General features: G+C 42.0%; 1 protein-coding gene across 3 annotated transcripts in view; it reads left to right on the top strand.

Moving 5' to 3' along the window:
• Positions 1-17818, top strand: part of wwox (WW domain containing oxidoreductase) — a 123963-nt gene that overhangs the window by 93452 nt on the left and 12693 nt on the right. The window contains exon 9 of one of the 3 annotated variants that reach the window (XM_067500857.1): positions 1051-2784. The exons of the other annotated variants lie outside the window; for them this stretch is intronic. Coding sequence (XP_067356958.1) covers positions 1051-1107 — 57 coding nt within the window. The 3' untranslated portion in view covers positions 1108-2784. Of the gene's footprint in view, positions 1-1050; positions 2785-17818 lie in introns of those variants that run through there. 3 annotated transcript variants of the gene reach the window in all.

Raw genomic sequence — 17818 nt, 5'->3', positions numbered from 1 at the left:
ATGGATTTGAGGTCACTGTGACTAAAACGTTTCATCTTTTATTTCCAAAATTCAAACTTGGTTCAAACTGGGTGTTTATGCCAAATTTCAAGTTCCCTACAGCCATTCTTCAGATATCATGTAAAAAAATGTGTAGAGACAGACAGACAGACAATCTGGAAAAATATTTGCCTTCTGTTGGCTGTTATAAAATCTAAATCAACCTTTGTGTCAAGTATAGAATCCACATGCTCAAGTACACAACTTTCTTTAACTTCTTACCATCTCCAACATACCAAAGTCAAAGAAACTGGAGAAACGTTTAGGTATTCAAGGATCTTTTGCCCCCCATGTTTCTATACCCTCCTTACACACACACACACTCTCCCTCTGTCTGTCTGTGTGTGTGTGTGTGTGTGTGTGTGTGTGTGCGTGCGCACATGGAGGAGAAGCCTATCTTGCCTGCTATCATTTCCAGAATGACCTCTGCTTTCAGCCTATGATGGATTGTATTGCGCTCATAGACATTAATTTTCCTGAACCAGGCAAAAAAAAAAAAGCTTTACTCACAGGAAGAGCATGTTGGTACAAGGGTAATTTCATAAAACAACAACTAAGATACAGCAGAGAGTCAGTGGTGTCAGCACCAAGCCTGCGAGACTTTACACACATTTCTCTTTCATCTCCGTCCCACTCTAGTTCACACTTTAAGTCTCTCTGATGTGTAATCTCGGAGTTAGTAGCAGGTATTTACATGCATTGTCCTGTGAGTGTGTGTGTTTGTGTGCATGTGTGTAGTGTTTCAAGTAAGTTGCAGCTGCTGCCTCAGTGGTAATGTCTTCTCATTAAACCAGGTAATGAGCTCAGTCACATCCACCTCTGCAGGTCACCCCACATGAGAGAGCAAGAGCGGATTAGAAACAACAGGGAGTGTAACTGGGAAGAGTCACTCTGCGTGCATGAGGGAGAAAGGGGATGTCTTAATTATGTCACCTGTGTGCCGTTCCACCTGATTCCACCACCTTTGGGTAACTGTTTACACTACCACCCTTTTTTCTTCATGTGCTGCAGCAAGACTGGAAAAGGAGACGAGGAGTTGAATCAGGATACAGCAGAAAGAGTTCCTGAGGTTTAGGAGGGGTGGAGACAGAATGAGGCTGCTGAATGGAAAAGACGAAAAGGTTAAAAACAAGCAGAAGACTGGAGGAGAAGGAAGTGTTAAAGGAGAAGGTGAAGGAGAGGAGTGGGGAATAGAGGGAGTGTGTCTTCCCAGGAGTGAGCAGGCTGTCTTGTCAAGTAGTTCATCATTGTGTCCCCAGTGACTGTGTCTGTGGCCTGGCCCCGCTGTAGCTATAATAAGACATAAATAAGGAACAAGACTGCCTTATCTACACTGTGGCCCCCATCTCTCTCTCTTTCTTACACACACTCACACTGCAGTAGATGTAGTTGTGCTTTTAAGAAGTGTTTTCCCACCATGTTTACTATTGCCACTATCTGATGACCCACAGTCATGATCAAACCAGAACTCACGTGCACACTGTCGTGGAGGCTATGTGTTTTAACTTAAGTGCCACAGACAACATTTCTATTGATCTTTGCTGCAGTTTTAAATAGAACTCTTAACTGCATAGCAGCACACAGAGCTAATTCTACAGGGTGCCTGACCACAGAGGGCACTTTTCTACTTTTATCTACAACATGTGATGTAATTGGTTATTTCTTTGTAATAATTGCAATATCTGTAGAAACATTAATTAATTTGTCTTTTTATGATTCTTATTCTCTTATTTTGGGTATTGTTAGAGTTTCAATAGTTTGCAATATTCAAAACAGAATTCTCCAAATTTGGTTCCAGAAGTAAGAGCACATTGACATTTTTATGCACATTACTGGCAAGTCCAACTTCGAAATTACTTAACAATTTGTTTCTATATGTGGTTATGTGTATTTCTATATATGGAAAAACATTTTTGTCAAACAATGAAATATTTTTGTTTAGGTTTTTTTTTTAAACATATGTCTCTGATGACAAAGCCCATCAAGAACAGTGCTTTTGTTGTATTTAGCAGAATAATTAATAATTAATAATTTAAAAAAGTGGAGAAATATAGGAAAACAGTATGCCTCACAGCTCAGTATAAACACTGTCAACAATGTCACCTCTCTGAATAAGGATCTTTTTGTCTGGTTGCACAATTTGGCTGCACAGACAGTTCCCCATACATAGCAAGCTGTAATGTTTGTTCTGACACCTGTTGATCTTACACATTTTTCAAGAAGTATTGATACACTTGCTCTTCGGGACAGTTGGGTTACTCCTATGTGCCCATGATCCTGTCACCAGTTCACTGTTTGGACAACGTTTTGGAACTGACCACTGCTTACCAGGAACACCCCACAAGAGATGCTGTTTTGGAGATACTCTAGCCATCACAATTTGGCCCTGTCCATTTAACCTTTATGCTTGCCCATTTTCTTTTTGCTTCCAACACATTTTTTTTGTTTTCAACTTAATGAAAAGACTGCTCACTTGCTGTTAAATATATCCCACCCTTTGACAGGTACAAGTGTAACAAGATAATCTGAAAACAGAATAATAAGAATGATTGTCTAGACAGAAATTCATGCATTCATTCATTAATACATTTTTATTAATTCGATATTACTTCTACAACATAATAAAGTGCACAAATAGACACCCTAAAACATATATCACTTACCTTCTATGTGTTTGGATGTTTTTTACAACATATGAACCCCTCCTTTGTTTTTCTTACACAGTACTGTTTTTTCCATGGCCCTGCGTGTGTGTTGATAAATGTGCTATATCGAGCCAAGTTATTAATGTGTGTGTTTATTAGTTGGATGTGCGGCTTCATTGGGGAGTTAGATCTCAGTTGATGTCTCACTTTTGTTTACACAACTTAACGCTGCTTGACTTAGTGTCAGACAGGCTTGTGTGTGTGTGTGTGTGTGTGTGTGTGTGTGTGTGTGTGTGTGTGTGTGTGTGTGTTTGTGTGTGAAAGAAAGAGAGAGAGAGAGAGAGAGAGAAAGTAAGGGGGAGCAAGGAGAGTGTAGAGTCAGAGCCAGAACAAGAGAGGAAGACCCCAGGAGAAAGGGGTTTTTACTGGGGCTTTGGTTGTTCCTGCATCATTACCCTGACTGCAGACAAAGCCTACTTACTGTATGCCTCGCTTTCCCCTCCCCATCCATACACTCACTCACTCACTCACTCACTCATACACTCACATACAGTGTACTGCACTGTGTCAGCAAAGGCTGAGGGAGTCCTGCACAAGGGAGAAGAGAGGAAATATGAGAGAGGAGGTGACGGAGGGGTTGCAGAGAAAGGAGAATGGAGAATAGATTTATGAAATGAAGCATTCCAAACAGCACTATCTGCCTGCTGTGAGAAACACCTTTCATAAATCACCACACAGCGGCAGAAAATAGAGCATTTGCTTGGGTTCTTGTCTATGTGTATGTGTGTATCTGTTTGTTTGGGTGCAAGTTTGCGCATGTAAAAGGGTGCGTGTAAGAGAAAGAATGAGAGAGAGAGAGTGTGGGAGAATCTTATTCCCATCAGTGGTCTTAGTGAAAACTAGAGTGGAGGGTAGCAATGCAGGTGATGCTCATATGTGTGCACATGCATATACTTCAATGTCAGTGCAAGCATGTACAGTCAGTGTGTGCGGTTGTGTTTGTTAGATTCTGCCCTCCCACAGGGTATCTTTACAGAGAGCATGATATAAAAAGAGACAGATAGGGTTAGGGAACGAAAACTGAAAAAAGAAAAGGGGAGAGGGAGAGCTGAGTATAGTAGCTCAGGGGGATCACTGTCTGGGTCAGAGACAGAGGAGTCAGAGAGAGAAAGAGCAAAGGAGTAGAAAGGCAGAAAGAGAAAAGGGTGACGTGCTGCGAGGAGAGTTTTTCCTCAGGTGAGTTGTTCTGTAAGTGAGCACTGATCTGCCCCGATCCTGTCACTGAGAAGAACGCCGGGTCGACTGCTCTGAGAATACAAACAGCACCTTATTGAACACACACACAAATGCACTAGTGCACACTCTGTGCAGCATTTTTCAGAGCTATTCAGATTCCACAGTGGAGCCAGTGAACTATTCACCTAGCTGTTGAACACATTGAGAGCTTATTAAGCGTCTTTGCCAACCATAGAAAGGCCAAGGATGTAATTTGCCAATCACACACTGGTTTCACAGTCTGTCTCTTTAACACATCTAGTGCCCATCTAGCATCCTTAAGTCCTCAGAATGAGACAATTAGCACTCACAGACAAGGCCAGTTCAGTCAATGGACGAGGAATGGCAATGTGCAGAGAGAGAATTCAGTGGAAGAATACATTGAGATGGAGGAAGAAAAAGAGAAAAATGTAGGAGAGATGGGCAGATTGTCGGAGAATGGTCATTTGAGATTCTCTAAGAAGCTAGAGGAAATACAGGAGGAGCAGAGATTTTTATTAGTCTGACAATGAAAGGCAATCAGATGGAAGAGATATGAAATAAGAAAAAGCTAGAGCATGTGTTCAACAGCAGAATAATTGCATGAACCTCCTTTACTGATTGCTAGTGAAGGGGTGGGGGGAAAGTGTAAGTGATTTACAGGAGCTCCATGTGCAAGATACTCATGTAGGGGAAACATCATTAATGACTTTGTCTTTTACCACGGCCTGTCTTGTTCTTTGCAAAATTAACTTTTGTTTTTGCATAATCTTTAATTATAAATTGAGTTTAAAGCACAATGAGCTTTTCCTAAAGAAAAAGGAGTGAAATAATTCTTCATTTGGAACTTATTTTTCAGGGATTTCAAGCCACCAGCTCCACTGGTATCCACATGTAAACACAACTATAATTATTAAAAGCCAAAACAAGTATTAATTTTGGCTCATCTTGTATATTGATTTAGAGTCGTTTGTAAAGAAAATTCATATTAAAAATTTAAATGACATGTTAACACTGAAATGTAATTTTGCTGTACGTTTTCGTGCGACTTCAGCCAATCTGGTCTACAGGGCTTTGGGCAGGGAGTGGTAATGTAGCATGCAGCTGAATTAAAAGGGGTTTGTATTTAATTGCGGCCCACAGATGGCCTCATACATCTTTGGATCATTTAAAGGGGCGGTGGGCTGAGTAATGTGTGTGTGACACGGCGCTGTGTTTTATAAGAGAGCCCCTATTACGCAGACTGCTCTATAAAGACACAGTCAGCAGGGGAGAGGTGTGGTTAAAGGCCCAGTTTGTAATTGTAGTGTGACACCCTCCGTTTAAACTCTGCCACCCTAATACTGGTTTTGTTTACATGGCGATTTATTAGAGAGATTAAAGTCTATTTTTAATATGGAATAGACCACAGCAAGAAAAAGAAGATTAACGTAGTGAAAACAATACATAAAAATTTAAATAAAATGATATCAATAAGGGCATGATTAAAGAAAAATAATTTAACATAAATACTGAGCATCTAAAGGAATGTCTATTAACACTTTGCATTGCACTGGCTTTCTACATCAGTGTGAGACACACAGAGACGAACAACATGAACTAATGGCTGCAAAGAGATGAGTGGATGGTCTATGAATGCATAGGTAGCAAGGACACCAGAGGAGGGGTTTGAGTGAGGAAAACAAAATTAAATGAATGAGAAAAGAAGCGGGAAGAAAAGATGAGGCCAGGGATGGAGGGATACCAAGATAGTTAAGGAAAAATGAAGTGAGGGATATGTAGAGGAGTATGTGTTTGTGGTGGAGTCCCAGCTGTTATCTCCCTAGGGGTTCAAACAGCTGTCACACTCTGTAATAACACACGCATATACACACTTGCTTTGTTCTCTTTCCCCATATCTATACACCCATTTTTTTCTCCTTTTTTTCAGTTTCCAATTTTTATTTGCTGATTTTTAACCCCATATTGGATTTAGTCGACTCTGTGTATGCTGATTTTCCCTCCCTTTTACACAGATAGGGAAGAGAGAGAGAGAGGGAATGATGGCAGAGAAGGGTTAAGGAAAGAGAAAGAGGCATGGGAAGCTGGAGCACAGGCCTTTCATGTGTCCATATTCTCTGGTCTGCATAGTCCAGATTAGATTCCCTTTCCTAGGCTAGACATCTTTTCCAATTTCTTCTGAGGGAAGACAGGTTGAGAAGAAGGCACCGGTTAACTGTATTAACTCATTTTGGGCTCCTTAATATGTCTGGTGCCCTAATCTCTCCTTGTTGACATGGCAGGACGAGGGAGTGTGGCACTGGTTGATAGGGAGGGTCCTCCTACCACTCTAGAAGACACTTGCCCTCCCATTTTCTTCTCATCATGTTCCCCTCTTCTCTTTCTTCAGCATTAAACGGCTCCAACTCACAAAATCCAAACAGACAAATTGGAAATTTGTCTTTAGCTACAGCTTTGGCTCTTTAGGTCAAGCACAACACAGTCGACAAGGAGAGAAATTGGATTGGAGTTTGTGAAGAGGAGAAGGAAAGTGAGCTCCCGGCTAGACACACTCAGACAGTGAGGAGTGAGAATAGAGGACAAGGTGGATGGAGTGGGTGTAGCTTGTATAGAGGCAGGTAGAGTTTGGATAGGCATGTACATGCACCACCATATTGACTTTGGTGTTGGGGGATGGCAGGCATTGTTGTAGGGGTGGATACCGGGGAGATCTAGAGGGATAGAGGAGGATCAGCAGAGGAAAAGGAGTGGGGGGGAAAGAGTGATTATGGTGGGTCTGGGCTGCCAGGCCTGATAAATGACTAATCAGGAGAACAGGGCCTTAGGTCCCTCACAGGACCACTACTACCACAGGCTTATCACATGCACGGGCTACACACACACACACACACACACACACACACACACACACACACACACACACACACACACACACACACACACACACACACCTACACACACACACACACACACACACACATTTGCTTCTTGCAAACATGCCGCACACATACAGCTTTACACAAAAGGAAAGAGTAAGAGAAAAGAGAGAGGGATGGGTTGAATCTATACCTACCTCTCCTGGAGCAGCACTCTGCTGTTATAGATCCACCTCTGCTTCCTCCTCATGCTTGTCTCACCTCTCTGACTCCTTGCTCTAGGTCTAATAGTCTGCCAAAGCTGGGACAAAGAGCAGGTCACATGTTCAACAAACTATGATTCCGTTACATGTTCATACTGTATATATACTATTACAGTGATATCTCATATGAGAGGCAATAATATAGATTTGTTATATATATATATATATATATATATATATATATATATATATGTATATGTATATATATATATATATATATATATATATATATATATATATATATATATATGTATATATATATATATATATGTATATGTATATATATATATATATATATATATATATATATATATATATATGTGTGTGTGTGTGTGTGTGTGTGTGTGTGTGTGTGTGTGTGTGTATGTGTGTGTGTGTGTGTGTGTATGTATATATATATATATATATATATATGAATGTATTTGTGTTTCAAAAAGCCTCCATACCACAGCAACCATGTGATCCCGACGTGACGCTGCTAATAGTGACACCAGCAGAGTCAAGAGCATGTGTGAGGAGGAAACAGTCAGAGGAAGGAGGAGAGCTTGTGGACAGCCGCCAGCAAAGGGTAATTGCCTGGCAGAAAAGATGCCAAAGTTGCACTTAATTACGGCAAAGATTACAGTATACAACTGGATATACAATAGAGGCAACTTTTATTAAAAACCTATAGTTTTACATAGCTTTAAGAACCTGAGATGAAAGAGTCCTCATCTATATGAGTTGCTCAAAACCAATGAAGTTCACTTGCCTGAAGACTAAAAGAGACACTAAGATTGACTGTTATTTTCTTCTTATACACTTTCCCACTTCCTTTGCTGACCCACTGGTTCCACTGGTTCCAATGAATTATCTGAAAATCACATAGTTTTATCAACTTAAACTCTGGTCGGATATTTCTCAACCAGCCCCATGAACATCTTCACCCATATATAAATGTTAGTGCAAACATTATACAAATGTTAAAACAAGTCAATTTCAGGCCAGTTCAATTAAAAGTCTTTTAGCTAGTTAATTCACCTGATAGCTCAGATTGACCTGTGTGTCTGGAGAACTACTTGCAAAAGTTCAGCCATGCCATTGTAATACAAAGTGGTAGAGCAGGTGGGACACACGGAGTTAGTTTGTACTCGCTGGTCCATGGAGCCCAGCACAAACAGAATGGTGGAGGAAAGGATGGGGAGGCTGTGGAGGACTCTGATCTCTGGCTAGTGTCTGCAGATAGGACTGTAGCTGTAGCAGGCCTGAGGCTTCCACTGCGCACATGGTCCAGACTGGTACCTGCTCCTATCTGTCTAATAAATGCAAATTTCTCCTTCTCAGTCATTTCTGTCAACTAGACACTTACAGTCTGTATCGCACCGAGCTAATTTTAGCTTTAGACAGTAGCTAACAACACTCAATACACAAAAGCTATGTTAATGTCGCTAGCATGCTATGGCACTAATTAGCATTATAACCATCGAAATATGCACGAAATAACGCAGCTTAGTTCAGTTAAAATAATGGGAAACTACAGTCACTCTTACAAATAAGACAATTTTGTTCTCACCAAATAAATTGCTGTTGCTCCTCTGCTTCGGTCATCAAATTCTCTTGTTGAAATTATAGCAATTTGTTACCGTGTGTTGAGTGAGGAGAGGGGAGAGTCGGAAGAATAGTTGGAGCAGAAGTGGAGAAGGTGAGACGGATGGGACTGTGGTCTCTGTGGGATTGTGTGCAAGGACAGCCAAGTTGGTTTCTCTGTCCCCTTGTACCTTTATGTCCCCCCGTGTCCCTTTATGTCCAGCCATGTCCCTGGACGCAAAGTCCCTTCAACAGTCAGATCACCTCTGTAGCTTTTATACCTGAATGAGCAAACTGTGTTTTTACTCCTGTGGCTGCTGTTATACTAGTGATATGGCACTGTGTGTGTGTGTGTGTGTGTGTGTGTGTGTGTGTGTGTGTGTGTGTGTGTGTGTGTGTGTGTGTGTGTGTGTGTGTGTGTGTGTGTGTGTGTGTGTGTGTCTACCTCCCGTTGCGGCTGAAGGGCATATACAGTACATCAGTTCTTAAACTTATTCATTTGTTTTATACAGTACCTTTTGTGGTCAGTTTTCAAGGTGTCTTTTTCATATTATTCATCCTAACCTTTTTCTTTTTTCAAAATATTTAGCTTAAATTTTAGTTTGTTCTTTTATGCTGCTATCCCAGAGATATATTTGCCATCAAATAGATATGTTGTAAAACATTTACTTTTTCTAATAGATATTAATATTTATTTGCTTTTCAAAGGCCACGCATTTCCCTCACTCTGCGTTCAACGGTAAATAAAGATGAAATCCGGACCGTATAATTCTTATTTCACAACCAATATGTAGTCGTGCCGTTCCTGGGGCAGCAGTCATAACATGGGAAGTGTTGGTTAAGCCTCCCCTGCTTTCTGACTGTCACTCCTGGCTAACTCTGAGCCTTGTTGAAGCCTTGTAATGCCTACTTTCCTCTGACTCTCTGTCTCCACCAATCATGACCAGCAGCCCCATGATGCCCTGTGATGTGGTTCCCGCAGATGCTGGTGTCCATGGCGATAAGGCCTTGCAGATGAGCAATCTGATTGGATTAGCAGGTCTTTTGAACAAGTTCTGACTGGCTGTTTGCCGGCGGGATGCAAATGAGCTTCTTAAGAGGAAGGCAGAACCTTGACCTTTATTGGGCCTGGCAGTATAGGAGGAAGGAGGGGTAAAGAGTAGCCTCTGAAAGCTGAATTGTGGGAATTGTAAAGGTAAAAGTATATTACTGGCAGACCATCCTCATTTTCTCTCTCCGGCTTTCTTTCTCTTTTTCTGTCGTTATGGTGCCACTGTCTTGCCTGGCTGGTTGGCCTTCTGGCGCACTTGCTTAGCTCATTTGGGTCTGTGTGTCAGAGCCATTCAACACTGTGTTTCAACCTCTCTGACAGCCACTTAACCTCTAGGCCTTGCAGCATCCACTGTTAAGATTCTTGACCCAACAGACTGAAAGTCAGCATATTTAACATCAGTGTTGTAGCAAGACCTGATCAGTTGGGACAAAGACAATGAGTTTAAATGCTTAAGAACATGACTCCCTTAAGAATTTATAATTAGGGAAATTTTGAAAACTTAGTGATAGTTTGTTGTTTTTACTTGGTCTTTGCTTAAGGGACAAACATATCTGTATTTTGTAGTATCTGGTAAGAAAACAACAATTGTACAGTTCTACAGGAGACAAAAAATAGTTCAGAGAATCTCAGGGCCTCTGGTCTGAAGACTGACTAAAAACTATGCTTTTATGTGCAACATGTTACGTGCTCACCTGTGTCCCTCAGGTAAAGTACTGTGTGTGAAATATGTGAGAGCTATTGTACAGCAGAGAGTTTGAATCACTTATAATTTATGTGAACATACACACACTCACTCTTGCCCACTCACACATGCCACATGACCTCATACTGCCATACATAGGAAGAAAGTCAGGTAGGGGCTGTAAGTCATGCTAGATAAATCTTACTTTTGTTCTAGAGAGACAAGGTTGTTTTGTATGTGGAGGGACGAAGGACTGAATGGATGGAATGGTGCCTATGCAGTTTTAAGAGCAGGTCCCACTGTTAAAGGCTTCATAGGCAGCTTGGCCCTTCTCTCACCCCCCTCCTCTCCCTTGGGGGGTTTTATCTGCCCATTTCCTCCTCTCATGCTGGGCCCTCAGGACGCCTTAATGGCGCCATGTTCCCTGTCAGTCAGATATTTAAATGGAAACCGACCATGAAAATATGGCAGCTCCGGGCTGACTTGCTGTGCCACGTCCTTGCTCTCAGCAGCCAGAGTCAAATGCAGAGCCCCAAATCACAGCCCCAAGCTCGAGACGAGCATGGGGAGGGGGCGTCAAGCTCAATCTGCAAGTTTAATATCCTCCATCAGGTTTTAAACCTGTTTATCTTGCAGATTTGATCAAGGATGCTAATGCAAATGGAGGCAAAGGCTCCTAGCTCTCGAAACCTTCCGTCCAGAGGTTCATTGATTCATGCTAATTGGGTTCAAGCATCACTCTTAATCACTCAGTTGACTCAATTGGTATTGTCCTAAACAAAAAAGAATATTGTTTTTTCTTCATGAACAAAATGTACTGTTGCACTTGCACTATGTTTGTGTGGCTGCCATTGCATCACTGTTAGCTTTCTCTCAACAGTTATAATAATCACTGTGACAATTGACAGCTGCAGGTGGTCTCACCTACCCTCACCAGACAACCTAATTTAACCCAGTAATAAATCTCTGTGCCCAGTTGGCCATTTTAGCTGTTTGGCACAGGGCACTGTAAATTCACCCTAATTAGATCCTCCCTCTACTCCTCCCACTCTCTTCCCTCAACTTCCCTCTCTTCCCTGACTCCTTCCCTCTCCCCCATCTCTTCCCCTGCTCATTGGTACATATGCTCATACACCTGGCCTGCATCGTTACCTGTTTACAAATGACCAGGCAGGTTCTGCTGGCTTCAGCATCCACTCCACCACACAGTACTGAATCTCTCTCACTCTCTAACCTCCCCTGTGTCATAATTAGACCTCAGAGCTCATGTTTGCTTAATATTATAATCCAGAACACCTGCATTTCTCTCTCTGTAGTTCTTACGTGCGCCACCTACCCCACCTACACCCTTACTTAGACACCACTGACCTCATGCAGATAGAGTTTTGGAATGGATGTTGGTTGGTGTATTTGTTTTCACTTTTTCTCCCCAACAACTCAGCAGCACTAAGACACCAACTGCACACCCCTGCCTTATCCAGTTCTTCTAAAAGATATGAGTGTTCTGTGCATGTGTGTCTGTGTGAGGGGTGTCAGTGTCAGAGCTAATGGTCTCTAGCAGGGGCACCAGCCTGAAGATTTATGCCACAAATTAGTCAAATGTGATCAAACAGCAACCCAGTTAATCATGCAAGACCCAGGTTTGTCCCTGCTTTATCTGCAGGCATAATTATAGACACCCATTTCTGTGACAGGCCAATGGCAGGCCCCTGCGGAGTGATATTGGGGGGCTGCCACGCAGCATTGTCACAGTGATGAATGTCATAGGGGTGCAGTGGGAGTTTTAAACATGTATATACTTAACACCCCCTTGTGAATGCTGTGAGTGAAGACATGGCCCCTGTAGTACTGGTTAACTGTTAGATGAGGACCAGCTTCCTAAATGGATATTAGTGTGAAATAGTTGTGTCCGCCTTTCCTCCCCAAATGCACAATTTGAATCACTTCCACCATTAAGAACAAGCATTCCCATAAATCCAAGTCATCATCTGACTCCCAATTCATTATGTGTTAAGTGTTGACTGGCTAAAGCGAGCTATATCACTCATCTCCTCCTATTTCAGCTGACTTCTGTGTAGCCTCACACAGCTTGGAATGTGGGAATGGGAATCATCCGGCAGTATTCTGTTATTCCAGGCCATTACCATGTGCCAAGCTGGGAAAGAGATCCAGTGATGTGTGCTGCAGTTTGTGATTGCAGTGGATCCTCTCTCTCTCCCCTCTGACAGCCATTTTAAACACTCGTTTATGCAGCGCTTTTAATATCAATAAGAGAAGCAGGCAGGCAGGCGGACAGGCAGCAGTTTCTTATACACACACACACACACACACACCCAGAGTGACACACGGCCTGGCTGGAAATCAGCAGCCTCCATCTCCCTGGTATGACAGGGTGTGGTAATTATGTCTCTGTGAGAGTGTGTGCTGTTTGCTGGGTGAAAAATGATAATGGGGTGATTTTTAAGTGCCATATCTCCCGCACGGGTAATGAAAAGTACTTCTAATCCAGTTCGGAGGAACGGAGGGGTGGAGGAGAGGAGTGGCTGGGGAGAGGAAGCAGAAGGGTCTGTTGTGATGGGAGGAGAAGAGGAGGAGTGGAGGAATAAGAAGGTGCTCTGAGGGTGGAGGGATTCTGATAGAGGGAGCTGAGAAAAAGAGAGAGCTAAGGGAGTTCTGTATGGAGATGAGGGGAGAGGACTAAACGAGGAGTGAGGAGAGGTTTTAAGGCAATGCAGTGGCTGAACTGTGCGTGTGAGTGTGTGTGTGTTTGTGTTGCAAGTGTGATGGGGGGCTTGTGGTGTTGTGCCAGGGGAATGCCTAAGCCTTGGCATGAAGCTTGAGCTCAGCAATTAGAATAATTAAGAGGGGCTGACAAGCTTTTAGAGTCTCTCTCCCTTCCTCTCACTTTCTCTTCCCATCTCTCTCTTCTTCTCTGCCTTTTTCTCATTCCTGTGTGAGCTGTAAATGTATGTCAGACAACATTATGACAGATATGTCAGGTTAACACACACATGCGTTTGGTAAAAGTCTGTAAGTGTCAGGTGCATGAGCACCAGTAAAGGGGGAAGCCCTGCAACTATGTCGACTCTCATTCCTTTCACCAACACATTCCTTTTAATTTGAGCACACGATAAAGCTGGCATTAACACAACCCATGCATGATACACTCATGCTGTGAAAATCTAATTTAAAAAGATGATCTGTAAAATATAGTTCACTAATATTACCCTGGAGTCAGAATTGCCTAAAGGGATTATCACAACCACACCTCACAAGCAAAATCTGAAAGGATAGGTGTGTTTTTATGCACACACAAAGAAGTGTGTGTGTGTGTGTGTGAGGGAGAGATGGAGAGTTCACTAATGACTTCACACCCCATTTGTGCCTTTGCTTGATATGTCACACTTCATTATGTACTTAGATCAGCGGTGCATGAACTTGGAAAAGAGCGTGAGCACGTATGAAGCATGTTTGCTCTGGGGAGTGTGTGCCTGTACCAACTTTTTGTCCACAGCTCTCCTAGTAGACCAGTGGGTATTAGTGCTTTCTTTTAGGACCCACTTTTCAGTTTTTATATTCCAGACTACATTGTTTACCAATAAAACAATGTACCATCTTATTACTAATATTAGGTGATTAAATGTATTTTACACCTTCCCTTTATGAAAAGTCTACAGAAATGTATCCTCTTTTAACATACAGTAACTGTAACTTTCCACAACATTAATTTTGTTAAGTGAAGGGTCACCTGAAGATTTATTCTTCCTCTGTCCCAAGTTTGGCTCTCAACTGATAATATGATTGTCACAGGGATACTCTACATATCTGTATAATCAGGACGCCTCAGATGGCATGTGCACGCAACATATGCAATATGGTTTAATTCATGGTAAACAGACAGTAGTGCAACCAGGCAAGTTAGATTTATTAAAATGTGTTTATCTTAATTCCCCTCAGTCTCTTACAGTCCTGCCATCCATTACCTGTTTGAGGAGACAACATGCTCTCCTGGGCCCCACACACAAATACAGTTACCTTGGTGCCTAAAATATGGTAATATGAGAGAATGCATCTATTGCTCACTGTGTGTGACTAACTGCATGTGTCTTTTTCAGTTCTGTATGCAGTGTTTCCTTGGCTCATGGAGGCTATGATGTTTTCATAGCGATCCTTAGTGACCTTGGCTGTGTAAACAGGTTTGTAATGAAATCATGAGCAGAACAGGGAAATAGATGCATGCCATGCTAACATGACACATCTCACACATTATACCACAGCATTTGCCATCGCACACACACATGGTATAGTGAGGGCAGATTTGAGTGTTTAGAGAAAGAGCATCATATACTAAATGTGAGGTATCCAAACACTTTCATACACGCACTGTTTGTATGCCCACTCCACGTTACCCCGTGTGGGGAATGACAGGCTCATTCAGGGTGTATGGCCCTCTTCCCATACTGTTTGTCTTTAAGGGTCACGTCCTGAGCTCTAGCTTTTAACCTCTGACCTTTGACCTTAGTCCGTCAGCCAGCATACACCAGCAGTACGCTGACAGTTCTTAAAGCCCACTGACCCCAAAAACAGTGAAAGAGAAAGAGAGGGAGACAGAGCTTTGACTGTTGACCTCACTTGGAGGGAAAGCAGTGTGCATCCTGCTAGAGTGACAGTTTACCTGTTCGAAGAGGTCAAGAAGTGAAACAAGAAGAGAAACAACAAACACAGATCTCATTTGCAGTATCGTCACCCTCTTAAAATAATGGCCTAGATCATATTTTCAAGTTTTTCAAAAAAACTGAACGAAACATAGAGTAAAAGATGATTTAGGCAAAATAATCACTTTTGTCAAAAAATGACATAGGCCATTATTTTAAGAGGGTGACGATACTGCAATACTGGTGGCGTTATGATATATAAAAAGCAAAGTTAGAAGATATGAAAAAAGTAAAAGATTGAACATTGAGAAAAGGAAGTGGGGGAGGAGGTGAAGAATGGGATGGGAGGAAAACATGCGTGAACCTGGCTAGTGGAGGTCACTCTCTGCCTGAGGAGACAGGTGCCTCAAGATTAGCCTTCACATTAATGGCCTGTACTTTACTACACTCACACACACATGCATACACAGTGCAACCCAGTCTTAGAGAACTCCTATACCACAGGGACGTAAAACTAGTGAGAACACAGCTCCAACTCTCATATCCTATTTATACATCTTTTCCTGTACATTACAATCCTATTTAGCTCACCCTGCTTCCTACACAATCCTATTTATGGAGTCACCCCCACCCTGCCACCACCACACACCCACCTTCCACTCTCAAATCCTATTTGTGTGCCCTCTCCTCCTGTATGCAGGTGCCATCTATCCAAAAGGCTGCCTGCTGGGTGTGTAAGCTGTGATTCAGATGAGTGTGTGTGTGTGTGTGTGTGTGTGTGTGTGTGTGTTTGTGTTCACAAGTGATTTGTGTGTTAATGTAACACTGAAATTGGAGTGTACCACCAAGGAATAAGAGAAACACTGTTCTTGGACTCTTGTGCTTACACACATTGCTCAATTCAGTGGCTAACTAAGACGTTTTTCTACTCTCTAAAGGCCCAAAACCTCGAAATTTGCTTTTACCTGACATCATTATGTACTCAGAGAAAACCATGTCATATCTGTCTTTCTGTAAAAATTTAAACAAACCCATAGTGTTAAGGTGAAACTGCAGGTTTTTGCCCTCCATGACAACCTCTGCAATACATTGCAGATCCCTATATCTTCAATTACAAATTGTCCATAAGTAAAAATGAGTGTCTGTGTCTTCTGTCCCGTCCCATCCCATCTCCACCTGTCCCTGAGACAGGCCTCTTATCCTCCATTAGTGTATTTAAACAGGACAAAGTGCCTGTCCATATCACAGTCCTGTCTCCACATGTCTCTCCCACCTGTCATTCACCCAGTTTTATGAAAGCATGCTTATTCTGTTTGAAGGTAGGAGATGAAAGGAGAACAGCAGTCAGGCACCTGGCTGGGCTGACACTCCTGATTAGAGTAGCCAATGCTGTAGAAAAAGCTATGAAGGAGGAGAGAAAGGGCAAAGATGTTCCTGCCTGACTGGATTAAGGAAGGGGGTGAAGGAATAGTGTATGTACGTAAAGCAAGGGTCTGCGCTTGTCTTTATTAGGACAAGGGAGGTGTAGCAAAGTGGGTGTGTAAGCTTACGTGCCTGTCCATATTAGAAAGACAAGTACAGGGTGGCTCTCTAGTTGCACTTTTGTTAAAGCTGAAGGACTTGTGTCTCGCAGACAGAGGTAACAGTGATCCAGCAGGAAAACCCTTCACATGCCAAAACTCCTGATGAAACAGAGAGGAAGACAGACATGCCACCAGAACATAAGGATCCACAACTCACTGCATGTTGCTAGTGCAGTATCTCCACTACTTCGTATACGCGGCTGGACTAGTTCAAGTTATTCTGATGCTCAGTCCAAGTCTTAGGCAAAGGGTTTCAAACAAATGATATATGATGTCTTGCATTTGGCAGACATTTTTATCCAAAGCCAACACCAGAGTGAAATAGTGTGACTGAGCTGAATTTATTAATCATTCAATTAACTAAATGTTCTTTCTTGGTATGCTTCAGATGAATGGACTGTCAGTCTTTAATGCAATCTAATTCTCAGCACACCTCAAGAGAGATGCTGAGAACTTAACTGCTCTGCAACTCTTTAATTTCTCTCACCCCCTCACTGCCTTTCACCTGCATTACTCATTCCCTGGTGCGCTTTTGTCACTTTCATTTTTGCTTTATTATTTCTCCACATCTTGTAGTCTAAGTACAGATTGTTCTCTCCTGTAGCAACAGTTTAAATTGTGCTGCAGCCTCCTATCTTCATCGCTCTTCGTCTGTTATTCAATCTTACCTTCCCTCCTCAGAAAGAGTCTTCCTGTGTGTCTTTGCGGCCGGCTGGTAAAGACAGTCGGGGCAGTCGATTGTATCAGACTATAAGGCCAGTTCAACCATAAATTACCTGCAGCTAACAAAGCGTGCTGCTGTAACTATTACACAGGCACTCAAAGTCACCCCGGCCCACACGGCTGACTTGCAGACCAAAGAGAGTGCTGCATTTGTGTGAATCTGGTTAGTTGCACACCTGAGACTTCAATATTCACAAGATACAACTTCAAACACACAGGGTTAAAATAGTAATTTTATCACGAAAGCTTAATAAAATGCAGCAAAACCTTTAAATTATGTCAAAAATTGCTATTAAAGCAGGGCAGATGTTTTAATGTACTGAATATATTGGTCTTTGTAAAAATCATCAATGCAATTGAAATATTTTTCAACTCAATTTAAAATTTACACTTTTAAGCTAATATTGAAATCTAGTATACGAAAAGAAAAAACAATAATATTTAAAAAAAAGAAAATCAATGTTTATCTTCAATGAGA

This window comes from Channa argus, chromosome 4 (assembly GCF_033026475.1).
Source record: "Channa argus isolate prfri chromosome 4, Channa argus male v1.0, whole genome shotgun sequence".
Classification (NCBI taxonomy): Eukaryota; Metazoa; Chordata; class Actinopteri; order Anabantiformes; family Channidae; genus Channa; species Channa argus.
Note: the sequence above shows the minus strand (reverse complement) of the source record. Positions and strands in the feature narration are given on the sequence as shown.